This window comes from Cryptotermes secundus, unplaced genomic scaffold (assembly GCF_002891405.2).
Source record: "Cryptotermes secundus unplaced genomic scaffold, Csec_1.0 scaffold92, whole genome shotgun sequence".
Lineage (NCBI taxonomy): Eukaryota > Metazoa > Arthropoda > Insecta > Blattodea > Kalotermitidae > Cryptotermes > Cryptotermes secundus.
Window position 1 is genome coordinate 1,311,544 of NW_019728498.1, and position 21,704 is coordinate 1,333,247.

General features: G+C 40.2%; 2 protein-coding genes across 2 annotated transcripts in view; one reads left to right on the plus strand and one right to left on the minus strand.

Moving 5' to 3' along the window:
* The window catches only part of LOC111865138 (sodium-coupled monocarboxylate transporter 2), a 29,105-nt gene extending 8,090 nt beyond the window's left edge, over window positions 1-21,015 (plus strand). The window contains exons 2-13 of the mRNA XM_023852901.2: window positions 2,852-3,067; window positions 4,065-4,224; window positions 6,190-6,307; window positions 9,636-9,703; window positions 11,017-11,171; window positions 12,896-13,036; window positions 14,229-14,337; window positions 16,495-16,604; window positions 17,913-18,096; window positions 19,061-19,147; window positions 19,228-19,382; window positions 20,560-21,015. Coding sequence (XP_023708669.1) covers window positions 2,859-3,067; window positions 4,065-4,224; window positions 6,190-6,307; window positions 9,636-9,703; window positions 11,017-11,171; window positions 12,896-13,036; window positions 14,229-14,337; window positions 16,495-16,604; window positions 17,913-18,096; window positions 19,061-19,147; window positions 19,228-19,382; window positions 20,560-20,809 — 1,746 coding nt within the window. The 5' untranslated portion in view covers window positions 2,852-2,858 and the 3' untranslated portion in view covers window positions 20,810-21,015. The remainder of the gene's footprint in view (window positions 1-2,851; window positions 3,068-4,064; window positions 4,225-6,189; window positions 6,308-9,635; window positions 9,704-11,016; window positions 11,172-12,895; window positions 13,037-14,228; window positions 14,338-16,494; window positions 16,605-17,912; window positions 18,097-19,060; window positions 19,148-19,227; window positions 19,383-20,559) is intronic.
* Window positions 1-21,704, minus strand: part of LOC111865142 (lachesin-like) — an 801,402-nt gene that overhangs the window by 215,247 nt on the left and 564,451 nt on the right. The window lies entirely within an intron of this gene.

The following is a 21,704-nucleotide window of genomic DNA, read 5'->3' on the forward strand; positions in this document are numbered from 1 at the left end:
GTTATATAAAAAATAAACGTGTACATAAATTAGGCGAAGTATATTATTAAAAAGAAGTAATCGGTTACAATTGTGTGTGTGTGCACTGGCCACTTTTAGAAGACTGGTCGCGTCGGCCAGTCATTCGGGTAGTGTGCTAGTGCAATCGTACTAATGTTCACTGTTTTGACTCACATTCTGGAATTTTCTGATTAGAATTAGTAAATTATGAGCCCTGTAATTGAAAGAAAAGCAAATGCTACAATTGGTTTCCTTTAGCGACGAACTGCTAATGGACGACGCTTCATGGAACCAAATAACGTCGATTAAAGGGGTATTACTCTACTGACAGAACTGATATTTTGCAGTGAGAGGTCGCCATTGCAGTCTCGAGTTTTTCCTCTAAACAAGCAAACCACCGTTAACAGCGTACATATTCAGTGAAATCATGATTTAATGTATACGAGTGGATATTTTAGTCTGAGAAGGAAACTGTTTATTTCGAAGGTTGCGTCAATTGACTGCATTTGAAATCAGTCGAAGTAAGGTGCAGGTAATGGCCGCGCCATAGCCCAAGCCGTTAGTCGCTGGCTTCCCATCGCGGCGGCCCGAGTTTGATCCTGGGTCTGGTCAAGTGGGATTTTTGGCGGACAAAGTGGCGCTGGGGCAGGTTTTCTCCGAGTACTTCGGTTTCCCTTGCCAATCTTCATTGCACCAATTGCTCCACAATCACCCTCACCTATCATCTGGGGCTGGTACAATAGGCCAGAAGTGGCCGCAGTACAAGGAACTTAGTCCCACCCCACTAGCAATAAAAAAAATTGCAGGTAGACCACTTGCTAAGCGCTGACTTTGTAAACAGAGGTTGTTGCTAGGTAATGCCCAAAACATACGCGCACGCAACAATATAAAAGCTGTGTTTTCAGCAGTCCGTGCCGAGATGTTATAACCGGGACAATTAGTGAGAGAGTTCGGGGCAATGAAAGGAAGTGAAGAGCTGAGTTCAGTCAGTCTGTGAAGAGAAGACTAAGAGGTTGGCGTGAGATGGCCTCCAGCCTGCGAGTCAGTTGAAGCAATGAGTCATTTGTGGAGTATTAGCCAGCGGGCAACGACGTGAGCACAGCTGAACGAACCCTATTGTTGAGAGCTGTTACCAGGAAATGGCTAGTGATGACACGGAAGATTTTATATGTCCGGGAGTTAAGAGTGGAGATTAGCGATGTCCTTATAATTACTTGTAGTTACGAGCTAATTGGTCAATAATTCTAGTCACCAATCCAATCCCCGTCTACAGTCACTCATACACGTGAGAGTATTAATGAAAGGGAAGAATACAAAATGTATACGGGGAAAATGGAGCGTACGAGGGTATGTCGAAATAATGCTTATTGTTGAAATATACAAGTGCCTGTCAGTACTCACTTTGATCTGAAAGCTGAATCACTCAACAGCCGGCTACTCCGGTTAGTGCTCAAAGAAACGGAAGAAAAGGAGCGATTCGTCTCTTTTTAAGAAATTAGTTTCTAATCAATTTTTCCGACAAAATTTTTTCATAGCAGTACCAGTCAGTGCATATTGCCATTCTGCCAAGTTTAGCTTCTCAGTATAAATATTGTTGTCTTTCCCGAATTCTTCAATTTACTAATGTGAGACTATTTTGACGAATTCTTCTAAATATTTTCCGTCCCACCAGAAAGAGACTGGCCCTTCTAAAGATCCTATTTTTGTTCAATTTTCTATTAGCAGTCCACTCGATTGGGTAATCACTTCACCACGAAACTGGAAACAGTAATGCTGTTAGAAACGCTGACAATGCAACCATCGTCCGAAATAAAATCTATATTTTCATCGAACCGCCGTGAAAGCTTGAAATCCTAATTAATTCACTGTTTCATGTTTTCTACTAACATTCAGTATCCGTCAGGGACACCAATCTTCCGTTTTAAGAAAGCATTAATTTCACTGACGAAAAGTGTTTGCGGACGAATCCCTACAGGGTATTTCTGTTTGTTTTGTTGTCTCTATTGAAACCGTCAAGTTTCCGTACCGCATGTATACTACTGGAATGAGAACAGAATGTAGCACAGTAAACTGCAACACGGTTTCCTTAGAACCACTAACATCACTTAATCCATTAGCGGAAAGAGTAAAGAATACGAGGAAACTATTATACACAGTACAGACTAAATATTATGTCACATTACAATCCTAAATTATGAGAGCAAGGAATGGTGAACTATAAATTACTGATGGCAGATATTTGTAGTCATTGTTGCCAATGACAGAACCGCAACAGGTTCTGAATTAGGTTACACAATGGCTCCTCGTGTATTTGATCGGTTCATTTACCAGTCACTTACTGGACTCTTATTAGGGTTTTTTGTATCGCGAAGTTTACAACGACGTGTTATAAACTGTTTTCAACAATCTGCCGACGTATATGTGTCCCTCAGAAGCAAATAAACATAGGCCCGTTCTATTAATTACTTCCACACATGTTACTGCAAAACAAAATAATTATGTTTTTGATTGTCTTGCATAATGGTGCGGAAGTGATAATCTATCCATGAGATGTTCACCTACTTTAAAAATTTAACCACATACATGACCTGAGAACTGGTAGGCCTACTAAGATTAATACAGACAGAAATATATACCGTTACTTCAAAATATTACCAGTATACGAGTACACACATATGTCGAACACAGTTGCCTCGTAGTCTAAGTAAAATATGTCTAAACGATGTTGAGTTGACGGAAATAAATACAACTGGAAATAAAAAACACGTCTCTTTTGGAAATGTTCTTAATATCATAATTGAAGATTAAGGCGAAGAAGAAGATGGCTCCCGTAACAATATTTCCATTTCAGGACAGCCATGAACTCCACTACAGATAATATGGAAGGACTTCAGGCTCAGTTCTTTGGCTGGCTCGACTTTACACTGTTTGTACTCATGCTGGTATTGTCGACAATGATTGGAATATACTTTGGCTTTTGGGGCAAAAAGGAAGATACACCCAAGGAGTACCTGCATGGAGGCAAAACGATGAGCACAATTCCGGTAGCGGTGTCCCTCGTGGCCAGGTTAGTATATTCGGCTTGTTACACGCTTGAAAATGTAGTGAAATGACATTTATCATCATGGTGAATGTGAAGAAATAATTTACTGTGGACAGTATGTTAGTATATTAACGGACTCAACACGCAAAGCAGCCTATGCTTATAACCTACAGTTTACTCTCCCACGTATGAAATTTCTATTAACATATATTGATAAAACAAAATATTTCAACCGGGAAAATGTGTACCGTGGAATAACGGCAAATCTCTTACATCCAGGTTTCTTCTGTGTTGTCTGTAAAATTCATCATAGGTGCCGATATGTTTAGATTTTAATTTTGTATTCTATTACATGACACAATATCTCCATTTCCTCTTCGCGATATTAAAATTATCTCGACCATAACCCACGGATACTCCAGTGCCACATAATTAACAAAATTAGAAATCGAACAGGCCTGTAATTTTGTACTGTGCCTGTTTCTCAGTCGAGATGCAGGCCTGTTCAGCTGTAAAGAAGATCGAACAGACTTCTTTATACAGGCTTCTCTTAGTGTTCATTCTTATCTTGGACATAGTATCATTCCTGAATTGTTTTATCTTCTGGGATAGTACGCCGTGTAACCCGGTGAAAGTCACCCGACGTTTAGGAGGAATATACTACCTCCATCGTCAGTGCCGGAGAGTAATCTAAGCAAACAACTAACACTAGGAATGTCGCAATTGCTGTCTGATTCAATCAACATAATCGTTATGAGATATTAACTTCTCATGCCAGTGAAAATTAATAGTATAAATACAGGGGTTAAGACACAGTGTAGTACTGTAAGTGGGTACCACCGTTTCAGAGAAATATATTGCTTCTATTTTCATGATACAACTTCAACTTCGCAATAGTTCTGTCTTAAAGATGGAGGCAACGTTTTCCTCCGAAGTATTGGTAACGGCTTATCAGATTATGGATCGGCCTAACTCAGAAGCCCAATATACGGTAAAGAAAACTTGTGCTTTACGTTTGCAGCTTCTTGTCGGGCATTATGCTGATGGGGGCTCCAACAGAGGTCTACCTGTACGGAACTCTGTACTGGTTGGTGTGTGTGGCCGTAGTGTTCGTCGCGGTTGCCATGAATTACATCTATTTACCAGTATTCTACGAGCTGCAGCTCACCTCAACTTACGAGGTATGTGCAACCATTAAAGTAAAGTAAAGGAATGCTTGTAACAGGCCGTGGAGGCCCATAGGGTTGTGAGATGTTGAGGCTCCCAAATTTTCTAGACAATCGGCTCATAGAAGGCGGAAAGGTTGTCAGCCTTACGCGCCGCCCGCCCTTTACCCCCAGGAACCTTCCTGGTACTCATTTTTCTTAGAGGTTGAGTCGACCTCAGGGCCATAGTGCGGCTGGAAGGATTAGGTCAAATGAAAAAATTCAATGACCTCATCGGGACTTGAACCCGCGACCTTCCGGCTTGTAGCATAGTGCCTCAATCAACTACGCTACCGTGTGCCCTTATGTGCAACCACTTCTTATAATTTATTTTTATGTAGGGTTTCTGCTTCCCACAGAGGTCGTTATGAAGGGTACTACATTCTGGGATATAACGCCGTGTAGTCCGTTTAAAGTCAACCGATGTTTCGGAAGAATACATCGCCTCCATCTTCATGGTCGAAGGAGGCGGTATATTCCTCGGAAACGTCGGTTGATTTTCAACGGGCTACACAGCGTTATATTCAAGAAATGGTACTCATGAACTTATTCTTAAGTTATATAACGACAATAGGTTACACAGAAGCTACTTACAAGGCAAGATGATCGTGACTGGAGGGATGCAGTCGTACTATATCTGAAGGTGCTGAGAAGGGGCCGCATAAAGGGAGCCCATTTCCTGACACAGGCTCGAAACGGGTACCTCCTTCGGTTGTTGCGTCTACACTGACCTGCTGGGTGACACGATCCTGATACTTATATGGTTACATTAACAAACTAAATGAGTACTTGCCTCCACATTCTCTACACGTCTTCGCGGGGCTTTGTACTAATTATACAATTAACGTGCATTAAATGAGTTCTTAGTATTTCAAACCGCATCGTACCCAATTTACATTCGGGAACTCTACTTGAAATTTGTTTAGACTTCACAAACTGCATTTTTCCCCAAAATTTTCATTCTTGGTAGTCATTGAAAACACTATTATTAGTCCATAAGCATCGTAAATAGATTTCAAACAGGGTGACTCTATGAAGAAAGCAGTCTTCTGAGATTTGGCACCGTGTATATGTTGTGTTAACCGACGTTTTTTACCAGTTCTCACGGTCTCTTCGCTTGCAGATTTCTTATATATTTTCTTCTACCCTGAAGATGGAGGCGATACGTTCCTCCGACACGTCGGTTAACACAACATATACACGGTGCCAAATCCCAGAAGACTGCTTTCTTCATAGAGTCACCCTGTTTGAAATCTATTTACGATGCTNGTGACTCTAGTTACTATTTGTGAGTGTGCTCTTGTATTAGCAAGGAATCAATCTCATGAAGATCTTTTAATGAACTATTCATTTCATGAGTAATGTGATTCCTTTTTAGCCTATTCTCCTTCTTTTGGAAGAGAAATGAAGCTTATGATATCACCTTGCTCTCTCTCTCTCTTTCTCTATGTCTGTGTATACGTCAGGGTTCATCTGTCTGCTTATCCCTCCCACAATTTTTGTTATGAAGAAAAGGCAGAAAAATTAAAACAACATACAAAAATGCATAGGAATATTCTACTTTTCCTGTGTTCTAAGGCAGCGCATGTCTGATGGATAAATATTAAAATCGTAATTAAGAGATGCGCCATGACGTGATTAATATTACTGTGACGCATTTATAATGAGTATTTGATGAGATGTCCAGTATATATAAAGGAGCTGCTTTATGCTTCGACCATTATCTTTGCAGGTGCAATATCAGTCTTCATGTTTCCCGTACAAAGCCACATGACTCTCACCCCACTCTCTCTTCTCTGTTAGTCGCTATTCAAACATTTTCTTTACTTTACTTAATTCATAAGTCCTTTAATTATTTGATATGTAGTCAATACCAACAAATCTCCCCGAGACATTACAGTGATATTAAGATGATGCATGGTTTTCCCATTGCTATTTCAGTATCTACAGCTACGCTTCAGCCGAAGTGTTCGTGTAATAGCATCAGTGTTGAGCACAGTTGGGTTACTCCTATATATTCCCATAGTTGTGTATGTACCAGCTCTGGCCTTCAGCCAAGGTAACTACAGATGTTATTATTTTATGCTAGTAACAGGCCTAAATAGTTTAATTCTTTGCTTCTTAGTTGACTTTAAATATGTACAAAATATTTTGTGAATACGTAAGATAATTTCGTTTGATGGTTTCGCTAAGAATGCTGGTGACATAATAATTTTCCTCATGCAGAAGAGTCCTTCTTGAAACACTAGTACTTGCTAAACTGAACAAGATATTTTCCGCCTTCCACAGAATGCAGAGTTCATTACCATGTACGAGGGGAGACCCAAAAATAACCGGAAACGACCTGTTGCGCGCGCATGCTTTGTAGTTACGAGTTGTGCTGCTAGGTGGTGTTAGCTGGGGGTCTCCCGCGACTGTTAGTGAGCTGGCGTCAGTCTGAGTTAAGTGGTTTGTCTGTGGTGCTCTGTTGGTGCGTTCCTGTTTCAACCCTTTGGCGATTAGTGAGATGGCCGACCAGAAGGAACAAAGAGTGTGCGTGAAATTGATGAAGATCGTCGAAAGACCATTGACCAACTTTCTGAGGAAACGAACATCTCATGGAGCACGGTCCAGCGAATTTTAACCGAAGGTTTGCACATGAGACGGGTGTCTGCAAAATTTGTTCCTCGCTTGCTCGGAGATGACCAAAGAGAAAACCGCGTGAATGTTTGCCGCGACTTGAAGAGTGAAGTGCAGTTTTCCCTAACAGAAAGCAAAATTTCACGCACACTCTTTGTTCCTTCTGGTCGGCCATCTCACTAATCGCCAAAGGGTTGAAACAGGAACGCCCACAACAGAGCACCACAGGCAAACCACTTAACTCAGACTGACGCCAGCTCACTAACAGTCGCGGGAGACCCCCAGCTAACACCACCTAGCAGCACAACTCATAACTACAAAGCATGAGCGCGCAACAGGTCGTTTCCGGTTATTTTTGGGTCCCCTTCGTACACTAGGGTCCACCACTGGGCCCTAACCCGATCCACGCTAACCCAGTCCACGTCTTCAAATTATTTTAATTCAAATTTAATTAGAATATTGTGAAATGTTGACCCCTACCTCCCCAGCGGCACGTAGCGGTAACGTAGCGCTCGCGTAATAGGCGAGTCATCACCTCGCCACTCTCCCCGCGGTGACGTCACGAGCGGAGCCGAAGTGAGCCGAGCGGAGCCGAAGTTCCGGAAGGTCGCGGGCTCTCTCAAACCTGAGCCTCTTCAATTAAGGGGTTCCAGACGGATTCTGGTGCATTTCTCGTCCCTCGTATGGACAATACATACGCTGCTCATTTCACTCCACTTATCTGATCACCCATCCACTACTTATATTTGAAAAAGGCTGACAATTGCAGATTTCGATGAAGCTCACTCATATGGGATCCTGATATCCTAAGTTCAAAACTAATATCCATTTTCCTCCACTTATGTCGTTCAAACAATCCAGCTCCAAAGTCATTTGTAACCTTTGTAACATTCTGCTCCTCCGTGCAGAGGACTGCTGGCAACAATCAAATTAACGCATACCTTCAGTCAAATACAGGGTGTCCCAGGAGGAATGGACCAAACTTCGGGATGGTGCGCCTTATGTTAAAGTATGCCGATATAACCCAAAACACCTATGTCCAAAGTTGAACGGTTACGGAGATAATGGCCCAAGAAAAGTGTGGTCTTCTAGCGGGTCCACGGATTATACCTATCAGCTGAGAGGCCTTATCTATGTTTGTCCTTGAGTGCCGTGATTCACCCTAGCCGTGCTTATGTAGTTGGCTTTATCAGAACGCGCAGTCAGCACGTTACGTCAGCGCTTGCCATTCATGTGTCATGTATAGTGCTTGGAAACCCTAAGGACAATTATGACATGGCGAGCGAGTATTTTGTACTTCAATTTTATGGCTTCATGTCACTCACAAGTTAGTTTGATGTTACGTACATTATTAACATTACAGAATCCACATATTCCTGCCAGTTTTAGTATGTATTTTGTAATCAACAAGTGTGCAACGCCGGTCAAAGTTTGACACTTCTCTGGCCATTATCTCCGTAACCGTTCAACTTTGGACAGAGGTGTTTTGGGTTATATCGGCATACTTTAACACAAGGAACACCCTCCCGAAGTTTGGTCCATTCCTCCTGGGACACCCTGTATATGACACAATATCACTATTAAATGTGGCCCACGTGTGATGAAGGTTCAATATACGTTTACTTCTTTACTTCAGCACCCTTATGTGTAACTATGATGAAAGGAGATGTCACAGTTTTTAATAATATATGAGTATGAGTACAATGCGACTGCTAGAATATACTGTCATCCGTCTCCCTAAGATGACAATTATCAATTTAGATTTGGTTAATTACAATCGGATGTTATAGGGACAGGGACAGGATATGCTAGGCAGCTCCTGTTTTACGTATATAAATTATGTCAGAATACATAAATCACACTATTTCTTTAATTTTATCACATGATTCATGAAGTTGAATTGTTTCTTAACGTAAACAAACGGTAATGAGAAATGGATAATGGGGTAGCTGTGCCTCTCGGAATAAAAAATTTCCAGCCAAGTGATGGAAATTACAGATAAGTCTTGCACCAACAGCAAACCTAAGAATATTAATTATCTATTCCGTTAATATAAAATTTGATATGACACCAGACTCTAATTAAAACGTAATTCTACAAGCATGAGTCGGGGGCACGCGGCAGCGTAGTTGGTTGAGGGGCTATGCTACAAGCCGGAAGGTCGCGGGCTCAAATCCCGATGAACTCATAGGATTTTTTCAATTGATCTAATCCTTCCAGCCGCACTATGGTCCTGGGGTCGACTCAGCCTCTAACAGAAATGAGTACCAGGAATTAATTAAATAATTTTCCTGGGGAGTAAAGCGCGGCCGGCGCGTAAGGCTGACAACCTTACCGCCATCTTTGAGCCGATTGTCTAGATAATGTGGGACCCTCAACGTCTCACAACCCTATGGGCCTTCACGGCCTGTTACAGGGAGAGCTTTACTTTTTTTTACAAGTATAGTCATAATTGTTAGATAACCTGATATTTGTCAGAATGGTGACGCTCAGTTATCAAACACTACCCCTGTATATTCCACAGCAAAGTTCGGCAGGACATAAAAATATGGACATTTTAAACAGGAAAACAGGCTGTCATGCATACTTCCAATCGCAAGAAAATAAGAACCAACAGCACCACATTCTCTGTGATCTCTGGGCTCTTTCTTCGTGGGCACGTTTACTTTAATGGATTTTATGCGTCACTAAAATACTCAGCAAGATTTTACATACTCCCAACCAATTAGTGTACTTTTCTCACAACTGAAGGTCCCTTTCTCTTTCAGTGAGCGGAATGAACGTACACATTATCACTCCGGCCATCTCCATTCTCTGCATCATCTACACTATGTTGGTAAGCACAGCACTGCATATAGCCTTCGTCTGATGCCTACCCTTTGACCTGTCCAGCAAGGGAGGCTCTGCCAGTAGCTACGCTGCCGCTGGTATAGCTCTCAGGGTCCTTGACATACTCAAACCCCCTCACCACGAGGGGGACGATCGCCTCATATCACGTTCAATATACTATAAATACTAGCGAGTGTGACATTCTTATAGACGATAACCAGGTCTAAACTGAATTTATAAAATAATTCCTTTCTTGGAAAATGTAAAGTAGCTTACACTTCACAACTACAGATCTCAAGGAGACGTCTCCTATTTGACGGTTCTAAGAGAGAAAAAAGAACATCACGCGTAGTTCTTTATTTTAAGTGAAATACACATCTGTATTTTTGTATCTTACGGCTTTCAATTTTCCATTTAGGTATAGCAAGTGTCAGGTAACTTTGAACAAGGCCAAGAGTAACCTTGAATGCGCAGAAGATAAATTTCAGACAAGGGGTTGGAGGGTGTGAGAGGTGACAGGCGTCCAGTGGAAGAACGAGTGTTAAGAAACTCCTCCCACTACAAGCTATGCGCGGGATTTGACTAAGAATGCGGGCCTTGTTCGAAGTTACGTGACACTGTCTATATAACCCAGTCTATCCTTACTGATAATGGAATTGCATTTCAGTAAATGGTTGATGCGATAAACGTAACCAGTCTCTTAAGTCGCAGTATTTGCAGATAGTTTGTTCTTCCAAACTAAAACATTGTGGGAAAAAGTAAAATAAAATAAAAATTCCGGAAAATTTAAGTCTAACTCTGTTCTGAAAATACAATGGCATTTTAAATGTAGGTGTAACTTCTCGAAACATATTCCTCCCCCTGGGGACTCTCATTTAGCCTACTTTGCCTCGTTGTAACAAACGTAAAGTGTAGATTAGTATCTGAGGTTCTCAAAGAGGTAGTATGTACCGCCGTATAGTCCTTTAAAATTCAACAAAAGTGTCTAAGGAACATATCACAATCTTCATGGTTGGAAAGCAACCAAGGAAGAAACCAATTCCCTTCGCTGTCTGCTTCATACTGATTTCTTGCTTGGTTTACTCTCCAACCGTGCAGATGAAGGCGATGTGTTCTTCCGAAATGCTGATTGACATTCAGCGGACTACATTGTATTATATCTCGGAATACAGAATCCTGCAAATTGTGCTGCTTTACAAATAAAAGTGTCAGATATATTACTACACCTCTAGGTATTCAGTCGCATAATCCTAATCATAAAATGACCAATTAATTCCTGAATAATTTCTTAAATGAACAACAAACAGTATTTGTTTCCAGGGCGGAATAAAGGCTGTGGTGTGGACCGACTTTCTGCAGGGGTTTGTGATGGTGGTGGCCAGCTTAGTGGTCATCGTCCTAGGAGTCATAGAAGTGGGCGGCATGGGTACAGTTTGGGACAGGAGTGTAAATGGAGGAAGAATTCGCATATTCGAGTGAGAAGACATAATTTTGCACTTCTAAATTTTCATAAGAATTCACGATTCCTTCTCAGATTTTGCGGGTTTGAGAATATCTTTATTTTTAATACAGTGGTAATTTAATTTTGTGTGTCCGTGGAGAATAGATTAAATTAAACTAATGCTGAATATGAAGAGTAACATTGACAAGATCGACTGGGCCTACGGTAAAATTTCCGAAGCAAGTTCTATTGACCTGGTATGTTAAATTGGCTTATGTTTATACCTAGGAATAAATGCAACAGCCCCGTGGTGAGGCAGACATGTGGACTGGAGGTAGCGTTGTAAAATATGAAGTTTATTTCAATAAATTCACAGTTATCAGTAAAGTTGCTCCTGTGCTTAACTAATTAAGTACTATGCCATGAAGGCGTATGGGAGAGTGGATGTACAGATCCATGTATTCTTAACCTTGGCACTATTCGGAGGTGAGTGGTTAGCTTCATTTTCCGGCTGCTGTACACTTGGCGAAAAGTCCCCCGTTACCAATTGGATAGGAGGCTGGGTGAGCCGCAGATCTGGTATGGACAAAGTGGTGAGGAGAACCTTTTACTTGTTCTGGGGCTAGAACTCCAACCCGTCGGCCATCCAGCCCGTAACCAGTCGCTATACCGACTGCACTATACCGGCTCCTCAAAAGATATCAGAATAAAAAAAATTAAAGGCAATTATGCTGGATATTTAGAGACTGGAAATTTAAGGCCTAATAAAAATCTCAACTATTCAGAAGAAAACATAATTTGATATTCGTCACGTATGGTTACCGTTACACAACAATCGTGAACATAATTCAATTTTACGATATTTTCAATTGTTACTAACATGTTCGGCTCGAAGACGTGTAGAACCTTTAAGTCCGACTTCACTCTTCTTCAGATCGCACTCACACAAAATACGCAGACATAACGTACTTACGAGGTCATGCCGTTTGACTTTCTAAATTGTCTCGAAATTCACTCACAATTTCGTCACCACAATGCGTAACACCAAATTCTCGCTTATTCTTCATTCGTAACCACAATTGTTACAAAATCAAAAATATTTTCATTCTTCATGGAACCAAAATAGTTCTCTTTAAGCGAAAAAAAAAAAAACGACTGTCACATGTTAGTCACTAGACACAGGGTTTGGATTGTGAATTGGATTTATTGATGGATTATAACTCGTAACTAAAAATAATTATAGCTCTATCACTAATTTACGTAATTAACAAATCACTACATAACACGCTGTCTCCGTCTGTTACAGTATTCACTAGTCGCTGTTTGGTTACGGTTCTCAAAAATGGAGATTCTTCTGCTTTCCTGCTTACGTCGTTGCCGAATGGCACCTTCTCAGAACAACTCAACTAGCTAAATTCCAGTCCAGTCCAGTAAATTTCTGTTGGCCCTCGCCAGCACAGTCACTCTTGGTTCCGAGTCGTGGGGCAATCATAATCCTATATTACTGTCTAACGACTCTGGAAGTCGTAAAACTCCTCACCAACTTGTGTTGTTCGTGCTCGCTTGACAACTTCCGCAATGCATGTTTATGTAGGTGTTACGGACAATGTAATCATGTCATACTATTACAAACAAACATGAGTTTACTTAAGTCTGTTCCTGGGTTGTTACATCGCTGCATCCAGCTTCAGGGCCGAATTATAAACGAACGTGTAAACCTAAATTCAATTAACGTGAGTCTTGTAATTTTTACTCCAGGATGAGTCTGTCCCCTTTCGAAAGGCTGTCGTTCTGGAATGTTTTGGTGGGCAACACATTCAACTGGATCGGGGCAATTGCTGTAAATCAGGCCATGGTTCAGAAATTCTTATCCCTGCCTACATACAAAAAGGCACAAATGTAAGTAGCGTAGTTATATATATTAATTGTAGGCATGCTTATGCAACGCGGTTTATGAGGGCTGTACAAATATTTCTGTATCATAAGACCATATTACTAAACTGTCGTCTATCTGCGGCCCAAATGAAGATCTTTTTATTTGGTTACTTCAAGAAGCTGTATCACTTTACATGGTTATGCCCGATAGGAGACTGATAACTTATTTTGTTGTGATTTTTAAAACATATTACTATAGCAAATGTTGCGGAATATATTTCATAGAAAATTCTGAAATATATTTTTTAATTTAAACTATTTAGTAAAAATGTTTAAGCCCGTGAGAAAGGTACAATATTTTGTTAAATACAATTTCAAAAATTTATTAAATACCGTATGTTGGATTTCACTAGCGTAGCCACTGATCTTGCACTAGGAATATCTATGTTCGTTATAGTTTGTTGAAAGACTGATAAAAAATGTCATCTCTTTATAAAATGTCAAAACTTTTACAAATGTTAAGTAATGAAGGTGTAAAGCCGTGCCGTAGCTCAAGCGGTTAGTCGCTGGATTCCCACCGCGGCGGCCCGGGTTCGATCCCAGATCTGGTCAAGTGAGATTTGTAGTGAACAAAGTGGCGCTGGGCGGGTTTTCTCCGAGTACTTCGGTTTCCCCTGCCAATCTTCATTCCACCAATTACTCCACAATCATCCTCACCTATCATCTGCGGCTGGTACAATAGGCAAGAAGTGGCAGCAGTACAAGGGACTTAGTCCCACCCCGCTAGCAATAAAAAAAACATGAAACAATGATTCATAAGCAATATTCTATCCACATATCCTACCTAATGTATAATGTTCAATCATAAGCCCAATTTCCAGATATTTCCATACATTTTAATATGCCGACTGTTCCTAAAAATAAGTTATCAGGCATACAAGTTATTCTTTTACTGAAAGTTAAGAAAATAATTTCATAAAATAATTATTAAGATCAACTGTGTCTTAGGAACTACATATGCTTAGCTACATTTTCCGAATCAGACTCTATTATAGCTGTGAAGATATTAGCAAATTTTGATATTATTTTAGTACGCACAATCTGTGTGTTACTACCTGGTAAGCATTAGGGACAGTACTTTTAGGCACAGAGGGTGTCGAAATGTGGTCGCAGTATTGCTCAATTTCACCTACACCCATAAATATGTTTCTTGCAGATCACTAATCCTGCTTGCCGTCGAGCTAATTGTAATCACGACTATCAGCTGTTATACCGGGCTTCTGATATTCGCCAGTTATCATGACTGCGATCCAATTACTGCTAAGGTAAGCCAATGCAGGATAATCTACATAAGACATAAATACAAGGTTACTTTACAAGTTACCGTGTTCAACACTATAATCGCTTAACATGATTCCTTCTCAAAATAACATGCGAATTCGGAAAGTTTGCGCTCTTTGCATTGAATTAATGCACAATGAAAAGGCCCATCTGTCCGTATACATGCTGCCCCCCTAAAAATTCTAGACAGAAATTTGGTAATAGGGAGTACGAACTTCTTAGTTGCAACGCCGTGTTGGTCAATAGAAGTCCACCAAATTTTCAGGGTAACGTATCGCCTCCATCTTCAGGGTCGAAAGTAATCGAAGCAAGAAACGTCGGTGAACTTGTACCAAACTAGACGACGTTACAACTTAGAATAACGTACTCTTCATACTTGCCGCCATGAGAACCTCAAATCTAACAGTGGCATTAGGGGGGGGGCTCAGATTAACGATTATTAGACAAATTTTATTTATTTTGTAACATTCGAATATAACCACGACCTGATAATTCCTATTCGAATGTTATGAGTTTTCTCACATATGGCTAGTGCTAAATTATGATATTTAAAATATCTAAATTACGCCTTATGTAACTCATGAGCTAGAAATTTTATTTATCATATTTTGTGAGGTTTCTTAACGAAATAAGGTATAAGGAAAATAATTTCTTACAAATGTAGCATGATTAAATTTTATGTAATTATTAAATAAAATTAGTGAACACATTGCAAATAAGACGAGCAAAATCATACGGTTTGTGTGTGAAAGCGGTGTGTATACAACAATGTTCGGTGTAGCATACCCGAATTATTATGCTCTGCATTACGTAATCGATTATCTCTTTACATTTCAATTTGGGCCTATTAGTTCCTCGTCTCTTTGCTTTCAAACTTATTTTTCCCCCGCAAAGCGACAAGACAATATTCACTCTCTCACAAAACGAAATGTAAATCTACAGTTTTATACAGCTATGAATTTTAACACATTTTGAACTCTCCTCTTTTACTCTTTCTTCTGCATATGAACTTAAAAATGTACTTTGTTTCTCCTGTGTTTTTATTTCAAATCAACTTGCTTTGTGGAACTTATGTGTTTTTATCTATACAGTTTATATATTTCGCCTAGTTAATTATCCCAGGATCATCAGTACAAATTAGTTAGTATCTGGTGTGTTCCGTTACGTTCAGTCTCTCTTCCATTTCTAGGATTTCCTAGTGAAATATTCTAAAGCGAACTGAAATGCGATGGTCAAATGGCATTACTTTCTTTGAGACCATTTGATTAGGAATTCCAGTTGTATTATCCGTACAAAATTGGGTGCAGAGCATGAGATTTACACTTTGGTAAGATCTTCGTTTCTGCCATTTAGAATTTCAACGATTCCCATGAAATTGAAATGATGCGAATCGACGGGCACTTAAAAAGCCACATCGAATAACGCAATAGAAATAAACGGGATGGCTTCGGGAACATCTGAATTATAAAACAAGAAATAGTTAACAGTGTGAAGATAAATCCACAGAAAACTTGAAATAATTTGTACTTCTTTTGGCTTATTTTGGACTTCATCCATCGTCTAGTATGTAAAAGACAAAAGACCACGACGTTTCGGAGACTGGATCTGTCTCTGTTTTCAGGTGGGTAGGGAAGGATGAACCTACTCATTTGGGCTCGTTAGAAAGAGCTAGTCTCAATCACTGGACTTTTACATACCAGACGATGGATGAAGTCCAAAATAAGCCAAAAGAAGTACAGTATACACCATCGTCAGAATCCTTCCAAGTCTATATGAAATAATTTCTTCTTCTAGTATCTTCACTGTTTACAAGTGAAAAAGTAACTCCGAGAAAACTTGAAAATTATGAACTGAAGTACATTATAATACGATAGTAGCTCTTCAGAATATTCAATCCGTTTGTTTTTAAGATTTCCACACGTCCTTTTGGGGAATGCTTGGGTTGCACCCAGCAAATAGCCTTCAGAGCCATGTTTCCTTGTTCTCAGAACTCTGTAATCGTAACTGTTTTACAACTCCGATTCAAAACACTCGTTATCTCTGCAGCAGTTACAGCCCAGTAGGTATCATGAGAGCCAAACAATAGAGTAGTTCACAGAAATGTATTGTTAACTGGAATTATCTCGATTGCTTGGAAACAGACTGTCTCCAGACCGGACCAACTGTTGCCATATTATGTGATGGATATAGCTGCCTCGATACCAGGCCTGCCAGGTCTCTTCGTGGCGGGCATCTTCAGTGCAGCCTTAAGGTACGGGACGCCAGCTCTTGCCAGAAGTTCTGGTTATGCACTGCCTTGCACAGAGGCCGCTCTGTCCGGCAGTTTCTCGCTTAACAAATCTATATTACATTTTATATTAAATTATACACAATTTCGCTATATGCACTTTCCTATATATTCTGTTGTGTTCGAAAAACCAAACCTCTTAACAAAGTATTTGCAATTATTATGCAGTGCTTAGAGCACGCATAAGTCAGCGAGTGCAACGGATACAATGTGTAGTTCACAACAGCTATAGATTCAAAATGTAGTTCACTGCGAACAGAATTCGCAACAGCGACAGTGTCAAAGTATATTTCACAACAGCGACTGAATTCAGAGTCAAGTTCGCAACAGTGACAGGTTCAAAATCTAGTTCAAATAGCGACAGATTCAAAGCCACGTCCAGAACAGCGACTGATTCAAAATCCAGTTCACAATAATCAATAAACAATACAGAAAGTACATTTAAATAGCAGAATTTGTTAATCAAAATGTATTGAATTATATGATATGACATTATAATATTTGGTAGATGTACAACAAAGAAAGACTTGAATATCTCTCTGGAGATCCAGGCAAGGCTCTGGAGGTATTCTCAGAAAGAGGCGCGAGTCTTGAAACCCCGTTGTACCTATTGAAGGCCTTCAATATAAGACTAGCGAGAGAGAGGCTTTAGGAATTGTACAGTTACATATAAACTGGAAAAGTTGGGAAATAAAAAGTCCATGCTGATTCACGAGAAATAATATAAATAAGAAATGACACAAGAAAATGAGTTTTTGAACCAGTTACTTATCTTTCCTCTATTCTAGTGATTAGTGTAGGGCTACTGGCCTGATATTCACAAGATTACGCGTTCGCCCAACTGGCGCATTAATCTTCAAAGGAAATACAGTCGTAAAGTCAGCACGTATTCCAGCACCTGAAGTAGGAAGTAGAACCAACTCCCGAAAAGTCGTGTATATTAAAAATGCTTCAGCCAAGGCATAATGCCCAATATAATATTTACATAAGTAATCAACCGCTGTCATAAACCTTTGGAGAAGCAAATAAGGACCTGTAGGTTCTCACAGCGGTGGTTATGAAGAGTATTATCTCTGAGATATAACGCAGTGAAGCCCGTTGAAAGTCTATCAAAGTTTCACGTTTGTTTCTTGCTCGGCTTATTCTTCGACAAGGAAGATGGAAGTGATATATTCTTCCGAAACGTTGGTTGACTTTCAACAGGCTACACGGCTTTATATCCCAGAAGATGATAATCTTCAAATACTCATTTGACGTTCTGTTTTTCCACAGCACTATGTCCAGCAGTCTCAACGCACTGGGTGCAACTCTGTTCGAGGACTTCATTCGTCCTTGTTTAAGAAATAAAAGTTCGGACAAGACGATCAACAACATAATAAAATGCGTAGTTGTCATAATTGGCGCTCTGTGTGTCCTCATTGTGTTTGTCGTCGATAAACTGGGCGCTGTTTTACAGGTAAAAGTGGTGGAACTGCATATGTGTTCATGTGAAATGGAGCAGTTATAAACTGCAGTGTGTGATATCAAGATGTCGCCTGTAAAGGTATTCTATTTCCGGGTCTTGATTAGGCCTACTTCTGAAGCTTTATGCATTTAGTGAGATTCCTTGAACGGGAGACGGACCCATTTCAGGGCCCCTAGCCACACAGAATAACACAAATATAGAACAAATATGGATATACATTCACAAGTCGTGTTGGATTCGTGCCCCAGCCTTCCAAATATTTGAAATTCGTTGCAGTTTCGAAATATTAAGATACTCGTATGATTCTATTACGGTTTTGTAACGTTTTCTGGTGGAGAAACATTCCTATAACTAACCCAATGAAGTTAATTTTTCTTAAGAACATAACAATCTCTCAATTAGTCAAACAGCTTTTTATGGAACCCGAAAATTTATTAGATTTTATCTATGTAGTACATCACATAAAGAGCTTCCGCTGAGCCCTGTTTTGAGCTAGACAAATCCAGTCAACAAAACGCTTGTACCGTGTTAAGATCATGGTAATACCTCATTTTCACCCTACACTCATTTACGTCCAGGTCTCCTAAGCAGTGTAATGGCTTTCAGAACATTTTTAGCAAACAGTTCATTCAAGTTTGTTCTAATGCATATTCAGACAGCATTTTGAAACCTATGTAAATTCAGACAATTGTTTTCATACAGCCGGTCACGGTAGCCTAGCGGTCTAAGGCCTGTACTGCCTTCGCTCGCTCGGAAGCCGGGATCGTGAGTTCGAATCTCACACAATTCGATGGATGTTTGGTATGTGTATGTGTTAATTCTGTGTTTAGGTAGAGGCCTTGCGGCGAGCTGATTACTCGTCCAAGGAGTCCTACCGTCTGTAGAATGATCAAAATAAACAACCTCGACACCAAGGTATAAGAGGGACGGATTAAGTAACTAAGTTTTCTTACAGCTGACACTGCGTGCGGCGGGGGTTACAAGTGGCGCCATGGTGGGACTATTCACTTTTGGAATGTTCTACCCGCGAGGAAATTCAAAAGTGAGTTTGCACTCTTTTCATATCTTAGTAATACACTGTAATAAAATGTGCTGCACTTAAAACCGAAATGTTGATCACAGGGTGCTCTAGCCGGAAGCATTAGCAGTTTGCTCCTCATGGGGTGGGTAGTGTTCGGAACACAGAAGGCGACGTCTGACGGTAGGATCAAGCTACCAGCACTGCCAGTCTCTGTGAAAGGATGTGCCCTTAATGTCACGTTGCCTGAACTGCAAACGTGAGTAAACTGTCACTCAATTTTATCTTAAGTATGTCAGTCATTTATATAGAGATTGCTTCCCCTGCTGTTCAAGAAATTATCTGTTGTTAAGGGGATGTCAGGTCTTTGATCCTTCTCCACAAACATTTAAAATCACTGTACATCATTACAGCCTGATTTCCTCATAAAAATTTTGATGTTAACCATTAACGAATTACTCGAGTTTCAAAGTGACTTATTTATGTATTAAGTCTATCAACCACCTACGCAGGAACACCAAATCTTACTCTCCTAGTTTCAATATTACTCCACTTGATCTTATAGTTCCTGGTTTTATTGAAAAGTATAAAAATACGGAAGCTCCTCGGCAACTTACCATATTCTTCAGTCGGCCTAACTGAGATCAAAATAATATTCTAAATATTTTGCTTATAAATATCTTAAATTTCCCCAAAATTAATTAATGGAAATGCGATATAATTTCGTACTCCTACAGAGAGGATATATAATTATAGCTATTTTTACTTTACATTTTAACACTCAGCTTTTGGGGGGAGGAGATAAAAAGGAAAAAATTGTGGACATACTGTAGATCATAGCAGTATAACGTTAGTTTAATTTAAGTCTCAGAAGAATAAAACTGCTAAACTTACAATTGAATATTTCCACTATGAATAATAAGGGGTCACGCCTTAGCGTAGTTTGTTGAGGGACTATACTACAAGCAGAAAGTCACAGGTTTGATTCCCGATGAAGTCACTGGATTTTTCAATTACCTGATCTTTCCAGCCGCACTATCGCCCTGATTTCAACTCAATACAAATGAGTACCAGGAATCTTCCTGGGGTTAAAGGGCGGCCGGCGTGTACAGTTGACAACCTCACCGCCATTTTTGAGCCGACTGTCTATAAAATGTGGGAACATTGACGTCTCATAAACTGATGGGTCTGTACGGCCTGTTACAGGGATAGCTTACTATGACTAATCACAATTATAAGTAGGCGTTTAAGGGGGTAAGAAAGAAAGATTTCACATATTCTTGAACTCGATTTATAGAATACGACTGAATTCACGTTCTAGTCGTTTTACTAGCGAAGGGCCATTTGGCAGGAAGTTGGATGGTCACAACTCATTGTGGACATTGCGACGAAGGAAAGAAACTTAACTGTCTGGGCTGTGTTTGTGCACTTTCTAGGAATGATGCTTCAGACGACGATGTCTTCGTGTTGTATCGCGTCTCCTTTATGTACTACACGTTGATGGGGATTATCGTTGTGTTTGTTGTGGGAAGTGTCGTCAGCCTACTGACAGAACCGCCGGATCGCCGAAATACGGACCCTGCACTCTTCGCCCCATTCATGAGGAAGTACGTCAAGGAAATGAACACTAAAAGATACGGCACTACAGAACCGGCTGAAGAAGAATTAATGAATAAGACTTTATGACATGTCAAACATTTTGTTATTTTTACTTTTGTTCGCTGATTGTGTACCGTGTATTTCCATAAACTGAAATGATTTTGAGTAATTTTTAAAATCGGATATTTTTTGTTTGTTTGCGCCTCTTTTTCAAGTAAAGTTGTATGGCGTGTCTCATTATTATCGCGGGTCCTTGTTATGAAATATTGTTTATTCTTCGGACGAATAAAATATTATATTTATGTTCTCACATAATGACAGTTATATCTAACTTGAGTCTTCTATATGCACCAAATTAATATCCAGTTTATTATGTGATACTTCATTGGTTCTATCCTAATATGGGATACCAAGTACTTCTCAAGGCCGGTCACGGTAGCCGAGCGGTCTAAGGCATGTACTGTCTTCGCTCGCTTGGAAACCGGGATCTCACTCAGGGCATGGATGTTTAGTTTGTGTGTGTGTGTGCGTTTTTCTGTGTCTGTGTATAGGTAGAGGCCTTACGACGAGCTGACCACCCGCCCAAGGAGTCCTACCGTATGTGTAAGATCTACAAAAACCGAAGTGAACGGAGAATTTCATGGAGGTAGGCCTAGGCCCACTGGGCCTGTAGTGCCAAGGGGGGGAAAAAAAAGTACTTCTCAAGAGCTCCTTTCGTATAACTCCCCGAAACGGATTGTGGCGTTCACTGACCTGGGTGTTCATAGGTATTCTCTGTGGAATTATTTAACCACTTTATTACGTGTATATATATAGTAGCTTGTAGAGCCATTCCTATGTAACAACCGCGAGATGAACAAATATTCCAGGGTTGTTTCTGGGCAACGGTTCGGTAAACAGTTTCCCGCAGCAACGAATCGACGTGCAACAGTAGAGGTTCTGTTGGAAACAGGGTGTTCCTACTTGGTCCGTACCTAGGAGC